This window comes from Glycine soja, chromosome 10, assembly GCF_004193775.1.
Source record: "Glycine soja cultivar W05 chromosome 10, ASM419377v2, whole genome shotgun sequence".
In the NCBI taxonomy this organism is placed as follows: Eukaryota; Viridiplantae; Streptophyta; class Magnoliopsida; order Fabales; family Fabaceae; genus Glycine; species Glycine soja.
The window spans coordinates 3,832,868-3,848,574 of record NC_041011.1 but is presented as its reverse complement, the minus strand read 5'-3'; the positions used below and the strand labels follow the sequence as shown (position 1 = coordinate 3,848,574).

Genomic DNA, 15,707 nt, shown 5'->3' with positions numbered 1-15,707 from the left:
TAATCTTTACCCCGCTTCTTATTTAATCAGTAATTAGGTGTGTTAGAGCATCAATTTATGGTCATGAGGATGATTCGACTTTAACCGATTTAATTAGGTTGTTCTGACCCATTTTGTCCCCTCTTAATGTAAAATTGAACTTTAAGCATGTTGTGGAAGCAGGGAAGGACTAGAATCCCAAAAGACAGTGGCCAAGAGGAACACAATCCACAAACAACATCAGTTAAACGTATCAGTGACATAAAAAATATGATAACCAATTAACATAAATCAAGGTCAATTAAACATTTTGAAATCACTTACATAACATAAATCAAGGTCAATTAAACATTTTGAAATCACTTACATAACATAATTCAAAGTTCTGAAACCACTTAACATAAATTCAAATAAGCAAATGAAGGATAACTTAATTTTGATATGGCGCAACCAAGCTTTGAACATAATCATTCGACCAAAAGACAATTTTGCCGTTGATATTATGACCATCTATTTTATTGTCTCTCTTATTGTACAAAATAAATTTACTATCATCTCTGCGGGTTGTGCAGCCTGCCAACAATTTGTTTTCAGACATGCACAGAATCACTGGATAGGTTGGATAGCACGGATAGCCAAGATCTTGAAGATGGTTTCAGCAATTGAGTCCAAGAATTGTCAACTCCAAACTCTCTCATTAGCCAAAAAACGAAATGGGTTTTCATGTGATGATGAAAAAGACACAAACAACCCTTCAAAACCTTAAGAGAAGGCATCGACAAATACTTGTATGTCTCTAACAAGGGTCACCCAAGCAGTGAACTTTCACCTCTATTTTCTGTGATTCGGCATTAGAAAACACTGCCACCACCTTGTAAGTGTCACTCCAATCATAGTAACCAAACCCAAACGCCACTGGAATATTGGAGGACTCTTCTGGCAAATCGTAGACCTTTGAAGATGTAGTTTAACGAACATAGGATTAAAGACTAGAGAGTTCCACCACTTGGAAACGCACCTGAATCGCATGAGAGCCTTCACTGGAACCCACACAGAATTTCCAGGAGTAAATCCTGTGAGAGAACTCAACAAGACATTTTTGTGAATGCTATTCATGTAAGAACTGGAACAGAAGAGGCTATATATATATAAACTAATGGGATAACATAATTTCCATTGATATTCAGAACCACCTCTATTTTAAGAGATCGTTAGAATATCTTATTCGATTCAAATCAAGATATATAAATGCTTTGGTAAGACTGCAATTCTTCAATCAAATATAAATGCAAATACGAAATCAGATGTCTTTTGATTAAATTGAAATTAGCGTGTTAATTTTAAAAATGGTTATTTGGTAACCATGGAATTGAATCAAATATATATGCAAATTGTATTTAAAATTCTTCAACAAATATAAAATAACCCATCAAATATAATCAATAATCAATAATTAACATTGATTTATGACTATCTATAGTAACTACGGAATTCTTACTGTAAAAAAAACTACGGAATTCTTCCATCAAATATAAACATAAATGTTAAAAAAAAATTTGCTTAAATTGAAATTAACATTGATTTTAAAAACTGATATTTGGTATCCACATTGAATCAAATAAAAATGTAAATTGAATCTTAACTTCAATAAAATATAAAATGCCCTTATGTTCCAATGTCACATCCTATCAAAACATTGTGTCTCAACGTCCTTAGCACAAGGTTCATTAAAGCAATTCACCTAGTCATTTGCTCCCTCGAACACAGAGTTCAAGATCATCACAGGATCCAAACACAAATAACCCACAGGGAGTGACTTATTACATTCCTAATTAATGGAGAGAACAAGATAACATGTAGGTATAAATATCTTATAAACAAAATAAAACTTACTCAAACATAACTCACGTCATTTCACCATTTTGCCGCCCAACATCACATCACAACACAACACATCTCATTCATTTTCACAACATTCACGTACTCAAGGATTAAAACACAATATCACCAAGTCAATCAATCAATATCGATCAATACACAAGCGTTATGCAACAGTTATGCTAAGACTCAATCATATATGCAATGTGGTACCATGTGAGTGAAAAACCATGTCGGGCGCCTAGGAGTACATGACAAGACAAACCACACACTAGTAAATCAGGTCACTCTCACTAGGTAAAATCATAAGGAGACCAGTCAGGATCACAGTGTTTTGCAAAAATGCTCCAACTATATGGAATCAACATAGGCTTAAAGGAGCACTCAAACCTGATGACCCCCAAGACCTACACTCCTAAGAGTCCGTCAGGGTCTCTCCCTCCTGATTCAGGTCCAACCCAGAAAACATTTTAACATACAGACTCTATCTATGAACTGTACAAAACACACCACTTTTCGATTGTTCTCAAAATAGTTTATCTCGTCGCCCGTAAAAGGACTTAGTATTAACTCGTTGCCCTTAAAGGGACTTAGCATTAACTCGTCACCCTTAAAGGGTCTTATAGTCGTGCGATTGTATAATTCATAGTTCACAACTCAATGCACATATATATCTCAATCACATACATACTCAATTTATCACATACACTCGATCTCAATCACAATGGTATAATCTCAATTTAACACGTTATCACACCTCATGAATCATATACACTTTACCTATGAACTATGCAATACACACGATTACTCAATTGTTTTTAAAATCATTTTAACTCGTCGGGTTCCAACAGTGAATCTCATCACAATACTCGTCGCCCTTAAAGGGTCTTACAATTGTGTGATTGCACAGTTCATAGCTTACAACTCAATACACACATCTCATCTCAATACACATGTATTTCATCATTCATCACATGTTCAATTTATCACATACTCACAATTTGAATCATCATTTCATAATCTTAACATAGCAATTTATACAAAAGATTTATCACAACATGGGGAGTAAAATCCTTCAAATAGTTTTTCACAATTATATCAAAATCATGGGTCAAAACACAAAAACATCAAGAGCACTCAAGTTTATCAATCAATTCTCATCAGAACCTCAATTGGTACGTAAAAAACAACAATATTGTATTTATAATCATAAAGGAAAAATTGTAATTCAATAAACATCTCAAAATAAACCCCAATTTAATTCTCAAAGATCCCTACACATGTTCATTCTAATCCCAAATGCGATAAACGCATCCCTTACTTCTAAACAGACTCACGTGTCTTCCAACAATGATAGCGGGATCTCTAGCAAGTTCCTGAGATTCCTCAATTTTTTTCTCTGATTGCTCTGATAGAGTTCCCAAACGTTAGAGAGAAAGAGAAGGGTTTGAAGCCTCCATTTTATATTCTCTTTGTGAGATTCTGTTTCCTCTCTCCATGGATATTATTTTGCAAATTCCAACGGTGAAGGTGTGCAAAATTGAATCATGAATCACATATTAAAATTTTACGGCAATCCAACGGTTAAAGAATTCGGGATCATAATTTTACTGAGACAGTTTTGGGTTTCTAAGGGAAAAGAAAAGGCTACGATGCGAAGTGTATTTATCTCAGCTCCGACATGATTTTGAAATTCCCAACGGTGAGAATGCTAGGAATTGGGTTGCAAACCTGATGCTTAAATTTCACGATGATCCAACAGTGAATGAGTCTTAAATCGTCGTTTTTCTGAGACAGGTTTGGTGGTCTGTGAGAAAAAGAGAGGGTTTTGGAAAGAAAAGGAAGAAAAACGAAAATGAAGGAAAGAGGAGGCATCGTCGGTGTGAAAACTGACTTAACACGTCTCTACTTATACCTAGGGTATTTACAACTTATTATTTACTCTATTTATTTATTTTTATTATTTTATAAAAATAAATTATATTTTATTCCCTATCAAATGAATAAATAAAATACTCTCTTTATTTTTAAAATCATTATTTTAATTAATAAAATTATTTATCCTTATTTATTTAATTATAAAAACCTTATCATTTTTTTAAAACTCTATTTATTTATAAATATAATTCTTTTTAAATTAATTTATGAAAAATGAGATGTTACACTGTGATTTCCGGCCCAAACCTGTAGCCCATTTATTTTCTGTAATTAGAAGTTATTGTTATTTTGAAAATAGAAAAAATGAAGAAAAAAATTAATTTTAGAGGTTAATCACGCTTGGGTTATGAAAAGAGAAAACAAGAGCTGTGATGAGTTATGTGACGAAAAAAGGAAATAAAAATGTCTAAGTATAAACATTAGGATGTTTAAATTGAAGTAAAAATGTGCATTTTTCTTGAGTATTGTCATAGCAATTAACAATGAATGAGGTACATGTATAGCATTCTAGACGTGGACTCATCCAATCCAAAACCAAACACTTGCACCTCCTTGAAGTTTAACAAAATTTCACTTTCCTTCCCTTTTTAATCCTACACAACTACACAAACCTCCTTTAATTTATATAACAACATAATCCTTTCCAATAACACGGACTTCCCTTGATTTTTTTACAGAGTTTTATAGATCTTGGAAGGTCAAAGTAATGTAAAAAAGAGAGAGAGGATATCATGTGCAATTTTATTAAACCTTGAGGCTTGTGAGTGTAATTTGTCCAAAATATAAATAGTCCTCATTTGACCTAGAGCCACTAAAGCATAGCTAAACATGTCAACAAGAAGATCAAAGAAAAAATAATAATAAAATAAATAAATAATAAAATTAAAAACAAATCATAAAAGTTTAATGGAATGTCCACTATAGGAAACAAAACCAGAAAAATAAAATGAAGAAACAGGGCTGAACTTTTTGCTTTGTGGGGGAGGGGGTATGTATGAGAGTTCAACCTTCAGAACTAGAAAAAAAACACTAGCTCTTCTAAACTTGGACATAAACTTGGGATGGATAGCCTTGTTTTTTGGAGTCAATGAAGATGTTGGTGTTAATGTGTTAGTTGTGGATGATTTCCCTCGCTTGTTTACTTGGATTCAGAAACTCAAGGAGCACCCCACTGTCAAAACAAACTTTCCAAGTCATCAAGAGTTTGATTATTACAAGCAAAACAGGGAGACTATTGGTCCATCCAAAATAGAATGGATAATGGCCAGAACTGATATCTGTATGATATAGTAGTAGCATTTTTTAGGCTTTTAGTAAACTTCCTCGAGCTAGGATAATTGGATTACATAATGTTCTTGTATCAATGATGCAACTTCACATATCACCTTATTTTTCAAGTTAAATTTACAAGCTAGAGATAGATGGAGTCAATAAGCCAATAGTTGCTTCAGTGTCTCTTTCAAGAAAATTAAGAGATCTATGGTTCACAATTCTGATAAAATTGGAAAATTCTGATTCCACCCAATAATAATTTTTTGCGGGCTCAGTCTCAAACTAGCAATTACAAGCAAGTGAATTCTTGATTGATTGGAAATACAACATATGAACTTCGAAGAATGATTTAGATTGTGCCTTATTGTATTATGAATTAATTGTACTTTGGCTTGAGCATGACAATGGTGCCAATGCATCTAAAGCAAATGGCCAAGTAGAATCATTACCCAACTAAGAAGAAAAATAGAAATACATAAAATACAATTATTCCAGGTACAATCCTAAGTTGCAACTTTAGTTCTGTAAACCATTCAACTGCATATTTGTAACCATAAGTTCCTGACTAAACGCCAATGTTTGAAGTTATCAGTGCGCTCTGGTTTCTTTCAACCAGCATTTGTGAATAACAATAACATTGAGAGAACTGCATTGACCTACAAAGTAACAAATTGGTAAGGGGATCAGGTTCCCTTTAGAATGCCAGTCAACAGCTTAGCTCTCAGTTTTTTTAGCATTCGCTTCTGATAGCAAAGGTTCTAGTTCTCCTTTCCGGTACAGCTTCAGTGTATCTGCAGGAGTAAAAAAACAAATGTTAGCCAAAAGGAGAAAACAAAGAAATTGCACTTTTAGATTTTTATTAAACTGTAGGGTCAAACTTCTTGAAACTTTCTAAGCTCATATATGCAGACAATTTACATCTGCAGTCATAGATATTGTGAAATAAATGTAAAATGGTAATTGATAAGAATGCAAAATTAAATATCACAGAGGAAAAAAAAAAAATCTTTGAACTGTGGAGACATCCTTACTCGGACAATCAATAATATAAATGACAATAAAAGAAGAATAATATACCTGTACAGCCGCCAATGTGTTTGCCACCTGCAACGAAGAACAATTTTAGGATTGGCTATAAACTGTCATTCAAACGATTAACTTAAAAGCAAGGTAATAGAATGTAGTGCTTTATAGTAGACAGTCTAAGGATGCAATACATTGTTCAGGCATGAAAATAAATGAAATAGTATATCGGGACCTTCTTGCTTTCAGGTATTGTGAATGGTCAATGTGGCATAGTTTTCAAGTTGGGTTACAAAGCTTATGGTTGAATGCATCGGAGTTTCAAATGTAGCGTTCTTCACAGAAAGGGCCTCGGAGTTAGATGGAAAAACTGGATATCTGACTGTCTCTCAAATTGTGTAATGTGTGCACACAATAACCTTCTGTAGAAGATTTGTAACAAACCTACAATTAGGGGGGATTGGGCTAGAGAAATTTGGGTGTCTGGATAGACTACTCCTTCTGGCACTAAGTTGTCTAAACTTTAGATATGTATGGTTTAGATGAAAATGGATGTGACCCCAGCTTAATCTGAGTTTATCTAATGGTAATCTCTGGAAGTTGAGATTCAACTTCAAGTAACTAATGGTCTAATGCTAATCTTGGGGAGTTTATCTTTCTAGGTTAGAATCCTTTTAGATTTTCTTATTTCTATTAGTTTGGGTGACAACAGTCATTTCAAATTTGCGGAGGATAATTGGGTTGGAAATGTCTCCTTCTTGGAGGTTTTCCTCAGGGTCCCCACAAAAACTGAGAATTCCTGTTTAGTAAAAACTTGGATCATAGAGAAACTGTAGGATGAAATGAACAATTATAGTAAGATTTCATTCTTGAACAAAAATCGAGGTTTCAGGATGTACTAAGGGGAAATGATCCAGAGGGAAGGGCAAGTCAAATAAGTGGCTTATCAACAGAAAAAATAAATATCCACCAGTCAGGCAGCTTCTCTTAGCATCCAATCCACCAAACAGTAACAAGGAACCAATATTGTAGATGGTGATGGCATAGTATGATTAAGTATTAATAATGCATCCAAGATGGTACAACTACTTAGAACTTACCAATAAATACATTTGGCACAGTGTGTTGCCCTGTGATCCTTTCCAATACCTTCTGCAACTGTGGCCCTTGAGGACCTAACATTTAAGATACAAACCAAATAAACAAATGATAAGTGTAGAATGATTTCCCCCTTAATATAGTACCATAAAGCAACAACTAAACATCAAGAGAGATTTGGCAACCAACATCTGAGCTTTTTTATTTGAATTGCCCAATGTGAAGAAGAGAAAATCAGGAATAGACATAGTAAATAATATAAGTTAGGGTTTGAGAGTACTGATTAATAATTGAAGAAAGAGAGTTGAATTGGAATACCCACCCATTTCGTCTAATTCGAATACGAGAGGGTCGACGCCGAGTTTTTTGAAGAGGATTTTGACCTCGGAAGAATAGGTGCACCAGGTTTTGGAATAAACGACGACTGGGTTCTCAGCTACGGTCTTCTTGATGGTGTCTTCGAGGCGAGACCCGAAAGAGGATGAGGAAGAGGCTCGAACTAATACCGAGGTGGGAGAGACATTGATGCGGGAAATGGGGAAGAGTTTGGTGATACAACAAGAGGATGAAGAAGAAGATAACTTTAGAGAAGGTTTCAAGTTTGAGAGAGGAAGAGCAACAATGTTACCCAATGCCAATGCCATTCTTCTCTTCTTGATTCTGCTCAGTTCCACTTCTTTGGTGTATATGCCTATGCCACGCTATCCCCGTCCTTACTTTTTGCCACACTTATCATTTCTTTTTTCTTTTTTCACACTCTCCTTCTTTCTTTCTTTTTTTTTTATACTATTTTCTTTTCTCCCTAATTTAAGTATTTATAAATTATAAATATGATTTTAGTTTACACGAGTTCGTCTTTAGGACCAAAATTATAAAAAAGAAACTTACATAAACTAAAAAAAAATAGTAAAGTAGTCAATTTTTTTTTAAAAAAAAGATAAAATCTATTTTAGTCCCTAAAAGTGAGACATGATTATGGATTGGTCTCACAAACTTAATGGTACAATCAATTTATTGCATTTTTTTGTGTATTTAGTAACTAAAATTTTCAAGAGATGTAGCTTAGTTGAATGAACATGATGCGTAAGATATTATAAAATCTTGACTCTGTCTTGGTTATTGTATTTAGAAAGTAAATTTATATCTCAGAATAAGCTTTATAAAATGCAATGAGAGGTATGTGATACAATAGTGAGAATACAAAATATAAATACCCACATTATCTTCGATCAAATGAATATTTACTATTTACCCTTAAAAAAACATAAACTTACAAAAAAACTAAAAATAAACATATAACATTAAAGTTGAAAAACACAAACTTATAATAACTAAATTCATATCTACTTTTATAATTTATCTGCTCCTATATTCTCATTTTTTTAATTAGACGTATTTTATATTTTTTCTTAAATATATTTCACATACTATTTTTGTAATTAAAGAAATATTTTATAACCATTTCAAATATACTTAAAGTTTTTAATTATTTATCTATTTCAATTAAAAAATAATCTTATATTATCATTTAATTTTTATTATAATTTTTAATTATAGAAAATAAACATTTATTCTATTTCTATATAATATGCATGTTAAAATATCAATACCGTGTCACTATGTAAAAGTTTCTATTATGGGAGAAACATTTGTTCACCTAGTTGGTTGGGTAGTGTAGGAAGGAAGTATGAATTGCATTGGATGCAGTTTGTGTCTATGTGAAACATTTCCATAAACAGAGGCATCATCCATCCAAATGTAAACATAGGGTAAATCCAAAGCATAATAAGAGTGTATATGCATTGGAAATTTAGGGTATTATTTAACTTTTCTGCAACTCTACGCTAGTATGGAGGGGTTTTTTGCTATTGTATTAACTTAAGTACCCTTTCTTTTCTCCAAGCAAAGTGTTGATGTTTCATTGACTTTCCTAAATATTATTGTAGTGGCGTATACTAACCACGAATATGGCCGTGGATTTAGATAGTACTAGTTTATTTCACGTTTACCACTTTATATAACTTGTAATTTTAAAGGTATATTTTAAAAAACAGAGTATTAAATTAAACACGTAAAAAGATGATCAAATCAAACTAAAATAATAAATTAGAGAATAAAAAATTAATTTAACCTTAAGATTTCCAACTCCCCATACTCCCAATTTCGTTTCATTTCTTCTTCTCCTCACACCCTATCACTCTAGCTTTCTTATGCCACCAATTGTCACCAAAGTCATCACAGTAAAGTAATTTTTTTAGCATTTTGATTTAACAAATTTATGATTTTGTTATGTCAAAATATATTATGAAATTATAATTTTATTGTGTACTTTATCCAACAAAAACATAATATTATTGTGTTAAGAGACACAATATCATTACACAATAAAAACATATTTTCGTTTGGATAAAATACACAATAGAAACACATTTTCTTTGTGTATTGATTTTGCAACCCCTTCAACACAATAATTCGTTGTGTTTTGGCTAACTGAAACGGGCTTCCATCTGGGGTATTTATCAAACAAACCATGGGATGGAAAAAGCCGAAATCCAGATGCAAATAGCAACTTTTCAAGATACTTAAACGAATTTTTCTTGTTGCACCTCACAAATTTCTTCATACACCCAGTAGTGAGAGGAAAAAACCAAAAATATCCTTAACATATAGCTTATACAGATTGAAAATCCATAAGACCTAGACAATGTTGGAATTAAAGAATAAATGAATGGTGTATATGAGATTTACTGGGTGCAAGAAGAAAATCCCCTAACAAGCCAGAACAACCCCCAAATTTCAGAAGAAACCCAAAGCCCATGTCTATGCAAACCTCTAAAAAGCCCAACACAAATTGCTTTCTAACCCACAACAACACTGACCCATCAACATTGCCTTTCACACAACATCAGGATTTTCTTTTGATGCACAGTTATAGTGTCTCACAATATTGTTCAGTAAGGGTACAAAAGTTTTATCTTTGATGATATTAAATATAAATTTAAGAAGAAAAAAAAAATATCTTGAGCATACTTCAGTATTTATTTTCATGAAAATATATACGTTTAGCATAATTCCGGAATTGCATTTCCAGTATGCAACATGCATAATTCCAGAAATGCTTTTCTGGAAGTGAATTTTTTTTATACATTCTGAAAATGAATTTTTGGAATTATGTTAGCATAGTTCTGGAATTGCATTTCCGAAATGTAACATGCATATACATCAAGGGCATTTTTGTCCATTCATCTTGTTTTAAAATTCTAATGGGTGCAGGAAGCAATTGCATATAAATCAATGTATCTTTTGGACTTCCTCATCCATAGTACATCATGCATGTTGTAGCATAAAAGCCGACACATGCTAAATCTAAGGGTCCATTGTAGCTTGCATCTTCCACAAGCTATTTTGATCCAACAAAGAGACACCAATTCTCTCTCCTCTTTGTTTTATAGTATATCCTTGTCTTGTTACCATCCAAGGATCGCTCTTATGAGATCCACTCTTGCCACTAGCTTTTGTTTGGTACGCAAAAAAAGAAAAGAAAAGTGTAAAGTCCAAATGAACTTTTGAGGTACATTGTCCAAATGAACTTGGACATGATATACTTGGGCAAGAACCAACATGACCCCAAAAGATTAAACTTGTGGATAAGAGGTCATTCATATGCATACATCACAAGTAACTCCTCCTATTATTTTTATATGTCCAATCTAGACTTCTTTCGTCCAAATTGTCATGCATTCACCTTTCACCCACTCAAATATGAACAATCCTAACAGGCCACAACTATGGTCTAGACCTGTATAGTCATTTCAAACGAGTTGGTGTTTCACATGCCACTGTTTTGGTGCTATCAATTCTTTGTTTGTTCTTTTGAGAATTTCCTTGTGATACCATTAATGCTGTCCCGAGAAAAAGGTTAAGTGATGAGGTTGATTGTCCATGGAACAAATTAAAAGTGATCAAGGTGCTGGTCCTCATAATGGACAACAAACTGAGATTATTGTTGGTCAACCAAAAATGCAAGTAGCTAGCTCACTAAGTAATTGCTACATCCATTGGATTTTTATATATATTTTTGGTTTCCTAAGGCAATTATGTTCGAGGTATGATCGAATCGTAAATGTAAGTCCCCCTGCAGCAGGGATTCAAATCATGGTTTGCCATGGCTACATCCGTTGGATTAATCATCATTTTTCTCCCTCTTATATATTTTCCCAAACTATAACATCCATAGTCACATTCAAAGTTGTTATGTTGTAGCTTTTTCTCTACAACGGCTTGATTATTTCAATTTTCAACAATTTGAAATGGGTTTAAATGTCAGTCTTGTGTCCTTGTCAACCAAGGCACATCTCATAGCTGGTTGGTTTTGGAATCAGATTTCAATTTTGCATTCAATCATGAATTCTCTGCTTGTGTATGGTCCACTCTTGCGCAACTTCATTGGAGATAACACTTCATAGTGATGGCAATGTGGTATCATTGTCCTCTAGTGAACAAGAGGGTGGAATGACAACTAGGCCTGCTTGACTGGAGGTGGCAGCCTTGGGATCAAGAGTATGGCTATTGTCTACCCAACATGCCATGAGACCATGTCTTTGTTGCTTACAGTGTCTCTGATATTTAAGGATGTTTGGTTTGATCTGTCACATGAGGTAAGTAGAACAAGTCACACTCATACTCTAGCTACTGACCACTTCCATCTGACAAAAAACATGTCGTCGTCTCAATTTATCTTTCGGTTGTAATTGTGGAAGAGATCATACGAAGGCAATCGAAAGTATGGTTTGAGTGGTGAAAATCAACTCATGGAAACATTCTTGATTTGGTACCAAAAAATAAAAGAGCATTCTCGATGTACATATTCTCAGTATATCATATATTTGAAAACCTTTCTAATTAACAATATGCATATTGTGGATGTTGTTATAAGTTTGCTGCCATTTAGTTGTAGAAAAAGTTGCAATGCACAATGCTACCGATAACAAGGGCATATATACTAGTGTAATGGAGCAATAGGTAGGTGAGCATAATCATTCATATTTTTGGCAATAACTTCATAGAAAACACTTCAATATATTATTCGAGTAGTAATCATGAGAAGAATGGATCAAATAGTTTCTTTATATTAGTAATTAAAAGTGTGCTACAAAGAACGTCTTCCAGCAAAACCAAATAAGTATAAGTAGTACTTCAACAGTACTAAAGAGTACATGACATGAATGTAGACGAACAATTACTTAAAAATTGTAGATGATATTGTGCTGCAATGTTCTTTCATGAAGTATACTACATAGATCATCAAAGTTGTGTAAGAAATTGATTTTTCTAATACATATAGTCCTCACTCCGCAGTCCCTTACCCATAAGGGTATGTTTTTCGTGGATTTTCTTAGGTCCACCTGCTCAAATCCATAGTGGACATTAGCATGTGAAGAGAACAAGTTTTGTTTCTCACATTAGCAGCTAGTATAATCTGAGTAAGCAGGTGAATGATGGGCCCTTGTGGTGAAGAATAATAGTGATCATCCCATGTGTGTATTTTAAATGCTATTATCAGTGAATGTCTCTAATGAGAAGAGGTCAGAAAACATGTAATAAAGCCAATAGAAACAAGACAAATTGGAGCTGTTAAATGCAGCCGGGTTTGGAGAAAACTGAAAGTCTAACTGATTTGGGGGGTTGGTGAGGTGAAGAATTTGGATGGGCCATTCAGTTCAAAATCTCACATAAATTATTTTTTGAATAAGTTAGCATGGGCACTCATATGGGCTGTTTCTGCTTGTTGAGTCCAGTTTGAGAAGGTGAACTAGGTCATATATAAGCACTGTCAAGCTTCTACACTCAAGAGTGAAGATTCTGTTTGTGGGGACAAATACTGGTAGTATTTTAGTGTCTAAACATAGTAACCGTTAGTCGAGGCTAATCTTACACATTTATGTATGTGCCCGTGGTCCATGCCAATGTAATTTGTTATGTTGTGATGTCAATGTTGGTTTCTAACATATTCTCTAATGAGTTCATGACCAAAATTGTCCAAGGAAACTTACTCAAGTTTCAATTAATTTATCAACATTTTAATATTTGGCAAAATCGTAATTTCTTAGTTGGATTCTCTAGGTAGGTTGACAACATTTTCTAGATGATTTTGAACTAAGTGAGAGAGATAGGTTTCATTTGATGTTTATAGAATAAAAAATAAGTCTTGGGAGTGTTTTGTCACTTCTTGTAATTGAACTGTCAAGTGAATTCTTAACAAGCATGGGCAGCGCAGGGAGTCCTTGTGCATGAAGGACCCTTGGCTCCCAATTAATGGTATTATTTCTCTTTGGCCTTTTTAGACAAAATTTTGGAACTCTGTCCTTGTTAACAGCGTGGATATGTGAGTGTTAATCACTTAAAAGCATAATTATTCATTTGATTAGTATAATGGTTCTTATCTGTTCCACTTTTGGTATTTTAAGATCTTAAAAACCGGACATAAATACCTTTTCTTTGATTGATTGATGCAACACCAGCTTAGTTTCTAAAGGCTCATATTTTTCCAAAAATAAATAAGTTTCTAAAGGCTTAGGTCCAGTAGAATCCTAAAGGTAATTCTAATGCCCCTTCCTCAATAGTTGCTAACTTTGGTTTAATAAGAAAGTGGAGTTATTAAATTGGTATACTCAATTTCTCTCCCATGTCATTTTTCTTTTTATCACTTTCTTTATTTTCTATCATATCATTTGTCACATCTTTTATTTTTCTTTTTCTTTATTTTTTTCTCTCAATCTCTCTCTTCTTTTATTCATACACTCCAAAATTAAAATTGAGATGTATGTTTAACTTTTATAAAAAATTAATGCTAGGTATAAGTACAATCCTTTATAGAAGTAATGCTGCTTAAATTGGAACAAGGCCATGTAGCAAAGATAGGAAAAGACATAAGATGAGTCCCAATCAAGTGTCTTTGTTTCCTTGATACAGGTGCATTGTTCGAGAGAGACCAGGGTCTTAATCTACTTTTTTATTTGTTTGGTCTAGGTGGATAGTAAGAGAGAAAAATCAATGTTTTAACGATACAGTGCTTATAAAGTTGCTCTAATAAGATAGGATCCTTCAATAGCGCCTTGAAGGTAAGGAAGTTTTTGATGAAATGCATGATTGGGGAGAATTATTAGACCCTTTTGTGAAATGCATGATTGTGGAAGGTTTCGATGAAAATATAGCAATGAGTATGACCAGGTTCGAGGAAGTTTCAAGACAAAAATATTTATAGGACATAAGGTCTTGTACAAATTAAAGCAATCCTTAACATCCCATCCTTAATATCCCAGTAAGCTCAAATTTATAGCTGGTTTTTAAGTCCAGTTCAAAATCCTTCAAGTTGATGGGTTTTGATCTTGGAAAAAGCTACTTTGATTTTACAAAATTTTGCTCCAGAACCTGGAATGTGAAAAACTTGTTTGATTAGTGAAAAAAAAAACCCACATAAATCTCATCAAACTGCTCCTATTGAAAGTTGTACTCTTGAATTTTAAATTCGATAACGAGCCTTAAGATTAATTAATATTTATTTAATAAAAATTAAACAACTCGCTCTTTTCATATGACTTAATAATTAGGTCCTAAATTATGTGAACTGGATTCTAGTAAGGAATTATGCTTTACAGAAATGATTTGGGTGCAATTTATATTAAGGGTTTGATTCTTCTAATTAAGCTTTGAGCATGTGCAGTGCAACAATTGTTTGAATAACTTCATAGTTCTATATGTGGGTCAAACCCAATATATCAATGTATCTGTTTTATAAGAGTATTGTTAATGTTATGTAGCCATCTTGAAATTGGCTTTAATTTCTAAGGAAGAGAGAGAAAGAGAGAAGTGATGGGGGCGATGGAGTTGAGCCCTACAAGTTGTCACAAACATCACACCATTGAAGTTGTTGTCCACTAATTATAGGATATATAATCTCTCTACTATTTAGAGAAAAGACAACGTAAGTTAGAACATCTTATTCTCCAATGTGTTTATATCAACATGATAAATAACTTTACATCACATGAAGATCCATCATAAGATACTCAACCCGGGATTAGGAAATTTGCATCAATTTGTTGGCTAGCTGCTTTAGATCTACTCCCAACAAGTTGAGAAAGTCTATCGTGAAAATCTTCAGTTAGATTAATCCTAGTCCCAATCTTATCGGAGAAAGTCTAATCGATGGAAGCAAAGAAGGAAAGGACTCAAAAATCTAAGATGAAGCCTAAAAATGGAAACTTTTTTCAGTGCCCTTTTTCTCCTTTTCTTTTCATCAAGTTTTTTGGGGTTTCCATATTTGAGCAATAAATGTTGGCTACGACCAAATTTGAGCTCAACAACCCTTATATTCGTCCTTGTTGACAAAGTTTGTGAGTGAAAGAAAAAAAAAACTTTCACTTCTTATCACCAACATAAGCTTCTTTGCTAAAAGAAATGAGTAAACAGACAAAAATTGCCTATAAATCTTGAGAAAATATATTGAAGACAAGGTA

At 33.3% G+C, this 15,707-nt stretch overlaps 1 protein-coding gene across 1 annotated transcript; it reads right to left on the bottom strand.

Moving 5' to 3' along the window:
* Positions 1–5,389: 5,389 nt before the first annotated feature.
* Positions 5,390–7,899, bottom strand: LOC114370375 (glutaredoxin-C5, chloroplastic-like). The gene is made up of 4 exons (XM_028327697.1): positions 7,511–7,899; positions 7,191–7,265; positions 6,145–6,171; positions 5,390–5,858 (listed from the first exon to the last, which is right to left on the bottom strand). Exons 1-4 carry the CDS (start codon positions 7,830–7,832, stop codon positions 5,782–5,784), a joined length of 501 nt encoding a protein of 166 aa, XP_028183498.1. The 5' UTR covers positions 7,833–7,899; the 3' UTR covers positions 5,390–5,781.
* Between the last annotated feature and the right edge of the window lie 7,808 nt (positions 7,900–15,707).